A 9838-nucleotide genomic window follows, 5' to 3' on the forward strand; every position below is an offset into this window, starting at 1 on the left:
GTTCCCTCTAATGGACAAAGTCCATCTCCTGTTGTCCTCTAACATCAAAATCCACCAACATTCAGTATCTGTTTTGAACTGTTTCAGACTGTTATCTCTTGTAAATGGTGCTTGATCTGTACATATTTCTCTCCTGATTCAGACAAGATGAATTTTTCACTGGAGAAAGCAATATTGAAAGCAATAACGTCTCGATAAATTTGTTACAAACAAGCAGCTTTTCATTCACAAGGCATTAATTCCCGGACTAGGGTCGTGCGGATTATTGTGATGTTTTTATCAGCTGTTTGGACTCTCATTCTGACGGCACCCATTCACTGCAGAGCATCCATTAATAAGCAAGTGATGGAATGCTACATTTCTCCGATTTTCAGATCATTAACATTTTTGGGTGAACTATTTTCCAGCACAAAAAAATACACCATGTTAATTACAACGTCATCACACCATTGTTGTAAAATTAAAGTCAGATTGTGTATAAAGCAATCTGTTTGACAGAAACACTTCACTTGTACTTGCTTGTCTTAACTGCATCCGTGTCACTGCTGTTTCCTATCTGTATCTCAAGTACTTTCTCACTTCCAGAAAATAAAAAAGTCCTACAGATAAGGCCAAGTCGCACTAAACACAAGTGTCAATTTTCGCCACCTCTGATGTGTGTTATCAGACCTCAGATGGAGGCACTGAATGACCAACATGTCAAACTATAGAGTCCATTAAGATTTGTAATTGCATTGCCATCTAAACTTTACATTATTCCATGCATTCACCAGACACCAGAAAAGCTCTGAATGATAAACAGAAAATGTGGGAGAAGTGTTCATAAATGCAAGCTAACCTATTCTTGCAGTATACAGCCAGCAGTTTTCAAAGGCATGGTAATTTTGAAGAACAGTATTTACACACAGGTGATGGTTGGTTGTAAAAAACCAGGAAGTACAGTGAATAAAGAGAACCTAACAAAGAGGCCTGCATCGGCTTAATAAATTATATGAAAAGCATTCAAGGCAAACAGCATAAAGCTCTAAAAGCTCTCAAACGACCTAAAAGTAAAAATAAATCATTACAAAAGTAGCACAGTGAGGGGAAAAAGTACATTTTCAAAACCATTTGCAAGCTCATAAGGTAAATAACTGGGATGCGCTTCATTAATATCTCTCCAGAACAGCTGTTTGGATTAAACACAGATATTACAGGCTTCTGCCAATGATAAAAATAAAACCAAAACAGATGAACTTACGAAAACATATTTCTGCACTAATTTTCCCATGCAAGCAAAGTCCAAGCAAAGATGGAGAAAGAGAAACTATAGAGTAGATGCTCTGAACATCTACTGTACCAAACATTCAGATAAAATGAACAGAAAAAACAAACAATGATCACTGCTGGCATTTGGAGGTTTACAAAAACGGTAATGAGACTCGTGAACAAAAGACTTAATCACAGACTTACATCAGTTTTAAATAAATGCACTGTGGGTTTGGACACTAAATCCACACCTCATTCTTGATCACGATAATCAGAAAGCCTCCCAATGACAACAGCAAGTTTTCAGATTCTACATAACTCACATTATGTCACCCTTAGGTTATTATAAAGATCACCCAACTTAGGGCTGCACAATTAATCAAATTTCTAATCGCGATTACAATTATGGATGCCACAATTACGTAATCGTTCAAAGCGGCAATTAATCGTTCAAAGTCCACTAATCTTATTCTGCACGCTTAAGATATGTTTTTGTTCTTTCTACATGTTATCTTATGGGTTTTTCCATTGTTTTAGTTTTAGTATAACATTTTTAATACCGTTCATATTTTTACTTTTTTATCATTTAAATTAGAAATGTATATTTGACATTTGAGGCTTAATACTATAGAAAAGCACTAAAAGTTTTTCAGTTAGTGTTTTCAGCTTGTTTATTTTCATGTAAAAATATGGCATGCAGTTGCATCAAACAATGGTATAAACAACATTCAATGTAAATTGTGATAATCGTAATCGCAATGGTGCGCAATTAATAATCGCAATTACAATTTCAAGGGAATAATCGACAGTTATGATTTTTGTCATAATCGTGCAGCCCTAACCCAACTGCCAAGAGCCTAAGAACTGACCTTCCTTAAGGCCTGGGACATTGTGTATTACATAACATTTTTAATTGTGCTTTACAACCTGTCAAAAAAAAACTCTAAAATCAAATGCGTGAGATTATCATCACATAATATTCTGATGGAAATAATAAGTGCTTTCAAGACATGCATAACCCAAAGGGCTCGTAAAATACAAACAAGCAAACCTGTATTTCCTCATAGGCCTCGTCAACGGTAGTGACTTGGTGCTGTTCGTGTAAGGCAGGCTCATCGCAGAAGAAGCACACCAAGCTCTTGTCACTTAAGCAGAAGAGTTTGACCTTTTCATGGTCCTTGCATGGGTATGAGTTCCTCTGGGCATTCAGGATGGCGTCCAGAGGGAAGGCGGCATACCTCTCCACGATGTTGGAGAGCTTCAGGCTCGGGGACAGAAGGGGATCCATGAAGGTCCTCCTGCACTCCGGGCAGTCCCGCATCCCGTGGTGCTCCTGTCTGCTCCAGTGCTCCGTGATGCACTTACGGCAGAAGTAGTGCTCGCAGCCGAAACTGACTGGGTCTTGATAAATGCTCAGACAAATGGAACACAAGAGCTCGTCTTTCAGACAGCAAGCCATTTGAATCTATGGAGGGGTCGGTCATGCACTGTGCAGGTAGCAGGACGCACGAACCCTGAGTTTCTAAATCAGCTGGGCTCTTTGAGGCTCGAAAATATTCCTCTACTGACTCCTGAAAAAGAGCATAAACAGAGCAAATAAGTAAGACATTAAAAAGAGAGTTCTGCATACTTTGATATGTTTGATATTAGACTCTTGGATAAGCTGGCATGAAGGCTTTAGACATGGTCTTCACCCTACATTATTCATGAATTGATCAGCAAATGCAGATAAATATGATTGAAAGAGAAGGAAATTATGATACTCCTTAATTAAAGGAGACTCGTCTGAAAATCTAATTACTATTTACTGAATTCATGCTGCAGGATTCAACTGGATCTTATCAAGCCTATTAAAAAATAATTACATTTTCATTTAAGATTATTCCGTGGCTACTGAAAGACATTCATTTCTAAATGAATTTCATACAGACTTAGTCACAAAGGAATCTTGTATGGCGACTCAAACTTGCAGACAGACAAAAAGGAAGAAAGAAATGGCTTAATAAAACAACTTTTTGTATTTATTATTTTCTGTATGTAATTTTATTTTTATTTATTTTCCTATTATTATGTGTGTTTGTTTTTGCATTTAATTTTATTTTTAATTTAATTTACAGTAGATGGGCGTCCATAATCTTGTCAAATCCACTTAAAGAAGAAATTAATGCATTTAAAGAAATTAATTCAAAATGATATTCCCTCGCTACTCGCTGATTAAAGACATTCATTTATAAAACAGGTTAATTAATACAGACTCCCAGTCACCATAGACTTCTACTGAATTCAATATAACAAATCTGAAATTATCAATTGCTAATGAAACACCTTGAATCTCTAAATCAGGTTATAAACACTGCCACCATAGACTTCCGCTGAAGTTAACTGGATCTTATGAAGCCCATTTAAATCAGCGGTACCTGTTATACACATCAGATCGCTTCTGTACTCCATGGCAATCGCACAAAAGTTATGAACATTACTGCTTTGTTTTAAAAAAAACAGCTTTTACACCATGTCTCTTCACTCTGTCAATGATTTTCTTTTTATTGTTTATCAAAGCCGGCTGCTAAATAATTAGCCAGCTAGCAGGACGCGTAAACAGATTTCAATCCTATTCAATCCTCTCAAAAACTGACATTATCACTTCATTCGCTTACCCCGAACAGTCCTGACGCGTCGTACACTGGACACAGCCGACTGTCACATAATTGATAGAGCAGCTCGTTGTTTTAATTAAAAATGTTCATCACGTCAGACTCTTCAAAGGCGAAGCGACCGACGGCACGCGCAGCTCCTCACAATCCCACCGCTCTACACTCATTCCAGAGGCGCACAGCAACGGAGCGAACCAACTCCACGGAGGGGGGGGGGACAAAAACAGATGGCAAGCTAATACAGCTCTCTCGGGACTTTTACTTTTGCTTTAAGAGAATTAAGTAAAGTACTTAAATTTTTCTTTTGTCTTTATCATCTGGGCTGGATTCGTGAAGGACATACGACATTTTTTTACACGAATGAAGGGTGAATCCCCCCGCTGCTGTGATAGTACAGCTCCAGCTTCCTCATCAAGGGCAGAAATGAGCATATGATAATATCAGAGTGATTGCTCGCACTCTGCTGGCGTGTGTTTGTAGGTCGATACGAAAGTTGTTCTTATACGGTTCAGCATATTTTTAAATTAAAGAAAACATCTAAAAAATAATTTTAAGTATTTAATTTTAAGTATTTAATTTAACATAATTGTAGAATGAACTAAAAATATCAGAAAGAATAACGTTAGGCCTATATATTTTAATTTAGTTTATGGGTTTCTTGCGATGCAAATTGTCAGCTTTTGTTCAGACATATAGACTTCAACAGATAGATAGATAGATAGATAGATAGATAGATAGATAGATAGATAGATAGATAGATAGATAGATAGATAGATAGATAGATATTGTCAGCTTTTGTTCAGACATATAGACTTCAACAGAAATATAGATAGATAGATAGACAGACAGACAAACAGACACACACACACACACACACACACACACACACACACACACACACACACACACACACACCTCCAATAAAAAGGTTTGAATCAAATATGATTCCAAACCTTTTATTTATACAACATTTCATTTTCAATTTTGTACAATTTTACTTATAGGTACCGGTCAAACGTTTGGACACATTACTATTTTTAATGTTTTTAGTCTCTTCTGCAAGCCTGCATTTATTTGATCAAAAATACAGAAGAAAAAAAAATTACAGTTTAAAATAACGGTTTTCTATTTTACTATTTAGATTACATTGCAATCACTCCAAAACAGACAACGACAACTCACACACCTGCATTAGGAGCTGCACTTCTTTGTGTGCCTTTTTGCCCTTTGCTTTTAACTTTTTTTTTTTTTTTTTTTTTTTTTTTTTAGTCTAGACGGGATGATTTTTATTACAGTGTTATGGAAATTAGATTTTAATCAAAACTATCACTGAGAATAATTAGAATTACAAGCAAACTAAAAAGTAAAACATCCAGACACATTATAGTGGTTAGAATTCACAATGCAAAATAAATAAATAAATAAATAAATAAATAAATAAATAAATAAAAGCCCTAAACTAGACTTCATTTTCTTCATTAAATGTATTTATTAGTTTGGTTGTTTGTTTTTGTTTTTTTGTTTTTGAGGGGGGGGGGGGCCTCAACTTGTTTTTCTAACTTGACATTTTCTTTTTTATTTGTGTATAACATTGTAGGCGATACTTAAGAAGTCCGGAGGATTGCTCAAAACTAACTGGTGCATCACTGGTCAAGTGTCTGACTGAATTACTGTCCTTATTATTGTGAAAGTGCTTTCTCAAAATGCTTTGCTCACACACCCACATCTCACCTCAGAAGCTTACCTTTGACCACCAAACCTATTGCTTAGTTATTCTGGCACTCATGGTTTGACATGTGCCAAAACAAATTTAACAAAAGAAAAAAAGAAAAACGGAAGTCTTCTATACCTGTCCCCACTTTACAAGAAGAACGGCTGATTCACAGATTTCCTGCGGTTGTCAGACACATTCATCAACGCTATTTCTTTTTTATCTGTGTAGTTTCATAGTGTCAAAATCTGAGGTTCTGTGGTTCATGTTCATTGTTTGCACCTCACAGTTGCATCACAATCAATATGTGCAACACACAATGTTCATTATGAAACTGTTCAACAAAGATACTATCAGAATTCATTCATAGCTTGCATACGTTGCATTGGAGAAGAGACATGCTTTTAAAGGGTAGGCTGTTGGTTTGCTTCTTTACCTCAACCTTATGTCAGGATTTCCTGTCACAGAGTGCGGCGCAAACAAGCCATTTCCCACAAACTAAACGCTATGTCTGCTTTTTGCTTACTCATAATCATAACACTTGTGCTTGTAACACATTGCTGTGTTTCACGACAGGGATGGATTAGAATGGAGAACACAACCTACTGAAATGACTCACTGCCAAGCACCTATGGGGTTTCAGTATGCATTGCTGGCACTGTGGACTTTTAGAAAATAAACTTTCACACTTGTGCTAGTTTATTTAAGTTGTCCTCTGACGATGTCCAACAGCAGACATTCACACATCACATCACATTATTTTGACAATATTCTCTGAAACCATCAGTTCATTTCCAATGTCCATTTTTATTCTTTCTTTCTTTTTTTCTTTTTGTGAAAGAAATTAAAACTGTTGCACAACTGTTGCCAACATTGATAATTCTAATAATAAATCAGCATATTAGAAGGATTTCTTAAGGATCATGTGACACTTTATACTGGAGTAATGGCTGATGGAAATTCAGCTTTGCATCACAGAAATACATTTTATTTTAAGGGTTATTAAACAGAAACCATTATTTTATATTGTCATAACATTTTGCAAGATTACTGTTTTTATTTTTATTTTTTTATTTTTGATCAAATAGATGATGAGCATAAGAGACATTTTTTGTAAAAAACATTACAAGTCTACTGATCCCTGATATATATATACATAACAATATGCAAGATTTACAAAATACAGTGGAGATAAATGGTAAAAAAAAAAGAAAATCTGTGTAAAGATGGATTTACACAAAATATTGAAATAATTCATACAGATGAGCAAAATTTGATTTATCCCATTTTAAAAATATATATTTTATGATGGCTTTTTTTTCATATTGTAACACTTAAAGTCTGGGTCTGGGACAAGGGACAAAATAATAAAATCTATACATAAAAAAGACAATGGAAATAAATTTTAAAGAAAATAAATGGAGAATAATTTAATATAGAACTTATATATGTATATTGAATTGACCTAATTGTCCCTATAAGTGGACATAATAAAGGTGTTACTGTGTCCAAAAAAAGTGCTTCTAGATTCCCAAGCTTACATACTTCTGCTCAAAATCTGAATAAATAAAGTAATTACTCAGTAAGTTACAAATGAAAACCAGGTTTCCTAAACCAATCCCACAACAAACAGACTGTGGCTTACAGAAGACTTTGTTCCACGCTCAGAAAAAGAAAGCAGCAGACACTCCACATTTCAAATGAGCAGTGCAATACAGATGTGGGAGTACAGCAACCTTCAAAACAGCCATAGAGGGCATGATCAATATTTAATCAACTCCTAAAAAGAGATCCTTCTCTGTGATTCCTTAAGTCGGTTAACACCTGTATTGATCCACCGCTGGTGGCTTTCCTCCGGCTTCATACGTTAATCTTAAACTGCTTTTTGTGCTGGTGGTCTACCAGCAGAATCTATATAATGGATGTTTTGGCAAGGAGAACCACAGTTTGGTCTTGACTACACTGTAGTTTGTACAGTTGACAGCGTATGAAATTCCTGTAAGGGGAAATATATAAATCAAAGCAATACATAGTTGAAATAAATAATGAAATAAACTTTAGACTTATAGATTCCTCTTGCATGATAGCAGGGCATTTCTAGGTCGCTCGAATTGATTTTTAGCCTGTTTTGTTGTCCACCAGGTGACAATAATATCTCAAGTTAAAATGCTTTTAAAGGAATAGTTCACGAAATAATTAAAGTTTGCAGAACATATTAATGCATGGAGGACTTGTATTTTTAGCTGGAAACAATGATTTGATGTTAAAAATGTTTTTTGATTGATGGATTGGAGTGGTTTTGATTACTGTGATGTTTTTATCAGCTGTTTGGACTCTCATTCTCATGGCACCCATTCACTGCAGACTGCAGAGCATCCATTGCTGAGCAAGTGATGCAATCCTAAAATAATAGTTTGCACAATAGAAAAATAATATAGACAAGTGTGAATAATACTGTGCTTTATAAAAGTGGATATACAAAATTTTACAATGACAACATATTTACAAGTAAAAAAATAAAAAAATAAAAAGTAAAAAAAAAAATAAATAAAAAATAAAAAACATACAAAAATAACTATATACATTCTTATATTCCAAAAAAATATCTTTGATGATATCCTTGGCAATCCAATATATACAAAATGTTGATTCTCCATCTTTAGATATAATATCTAATAGTGTTGGACAACCTGTGCTGTAACAGAGGGCTCTACTAATTTTTCATTCATCTCATGTAAACCCACAAAACTCATTTACCAAGTCTATAAATGATATTACAATATGTACAGGGAAACGCCTTATAAATGTGCAAGCGAGGTAGAGAAAATAACAACCACTGTGTGGCGCTAGCTTCACATCTCTCTATATATCGAAATATCATTAATTTCGTCTCAGCAGGGAGGTGTAAAAACTTTTTACGTGTCAAATGTCAAAGACAAGTACTGAATAGAGATAGTAATCCTAAAACTGTATAATACTTTACAATAATGAGTCAGTTTTGTTGACATTAGCCGCTTGGTGAGTTTTGCAGAATCTATTTTCGGCATAAAATCTAATGCAAATAATTTCTTTTTTTAGGTGGGCCAGCAATTACTTGTATACGTAAATTACTACAGTATTAACAAATGATGTGAAACTAAATCAGCCTTTAGCCATCTTGTTCTTTAGACACCAGCATTGGATGGCAAAAAATGCTTATTAGAGCTTAGTAATATGTGAGCTAACATATACATTTATTTTACATGTCAGATTTATATATTAAAGGAATAGTTCACCCAGAAATGAACATTTGCTGAAAATGGATTCACCCTCAGGCCATCAAAGATATAGATGAGTTTGTTTCTTCATCTGACCACATTTGGAGTAATTTAGCATTACATCACTTGCTCACCAATGGATCAGCTGCAGTCGCTTCTGGCCAAAATACGTGCATAATTCACTTCCTCCATCCCTGCTGTCCTCTCACATCAAAATCCATTTGTTTACAACTGTTTTTGCTTCTAAATGGTGCTTAATCTGTGCATATTTCTCTCCTGATTCAGACGAGATGACTTTTTCACTGAAAAAGCAATTTTATGGATAGAGGACTCGTATTTTAGCCGTAAGCAACATTTTAAAGTTAAAAATGTTTTGATGATGGATTTGTTTCACAGCTATTTACTTCACAGGATGGTAATTGGTTGTGTTGATTTCTTGTGGATTATTGTGATGTTTTTATCAGCTGTTTGGACTCTCATTCTGACGGCACCCATTCACTGCAGAGCATCCATTGGTGAGCAAGTGATTCAATGTTACATTTCTCTATATCTGTTCCCATGAAGAAATAAACTCATCTACATCTTGGACGGCCTGAGGGTGTGTACATTTTCATTTTGGGGTGATTTATTCCTTTTTATTTTTAAAATAATGCAATAAATGTCATCTTTATCTGTTTAACATAACACTGCATTTAGGAATTTGCAAATGCATTTATCTAAACTTATACATGTGATCAGTAAAACAGCCAATCAGAAGACACACAGGCCGCTCTCCTGCACTGACCGCAGAGCTTCCTTGCCGTCCTCTTGCTGGCAGGATATACAGACCTCTTCTTGAGAAAGCGGCACCGGAGCTTCAACATGGGGTGTCCGTGCAGATGTGTTGAGAGGGATGGAGCAGGACGCTGTCGTGGGGTTCACCTGGCAGTTGAAGGTGATGCTGAGATTGACCATGGGGCTGGAGACAG

General features: G+C 35.4%; 2 protein-coding genes across 4 annotated transcripts in view; both read right to left on the reverse strand.

The window, feature by feature from the left end:
- The window catches only part of LOC109063795 (E3 ubiquitin-protein ligase TRIM62-like), a 46652-nt gene extending 42584 nt beyond the window's left edge, over positions 1-4068 (reverse strand). Inside the window, exons 1-2 of one of the 2 annotated variants that reach the window (XM_042766842.1) lie at positions 3906-4068; positions 2300-2819 (exon numbers count right to left, since the gene is read on the reverse strand). In XM_042766842.1, coding sequence (XP_042622776.1) covers positions 2300-2707 — 408 coding nt within the window. In that variant the 5' untranslated portion in view covers positions 2708-2819; positions 3906-4068. The remainder of the gene's footprint in view (positions 1-2299; positions 2820-3905) is intronic. The other variant, XM_042766843.1, reaches the window with a different exon arrangement.
- A 2605-nt stretch (positions 4069-6673) lies between these two features.
- Positions 6674-9838, reverse strand: part of tnfrsf1b (tumor necrosis factor receptor superfamily, member 1B) — a 13602-nt gene continuing 10437 nt past the window's right edge. For both annotated transcript variants that reach the window (XM_042766846.1, XM_042766844.1), the window contains exon 9: positions 6674-9838. This exon is cut by the window's right edge and continues 178 nt beyond it. In XM_042766846.1, the coding sequence (XP_042622780.1) occupies positions 9621-9838 (218 nt within the window). In that variant the 3' untranslated portion in view covers positions 6674-9620.

Source organism: Cyprinus carpio, chromosome A11, assembly GCF_018340385.1.
Source record: "Cyprinus carpio isolate SPL01 chromosome A11, ASM1834038v1, whole genome shotgun sequence".
Lineage (NCBI taxonomy): Eukaryota > Metazoa > Chordata > Actinopteri > Cypriniformes > Cyprinidae > Cyprinus > Cyprinus carpio.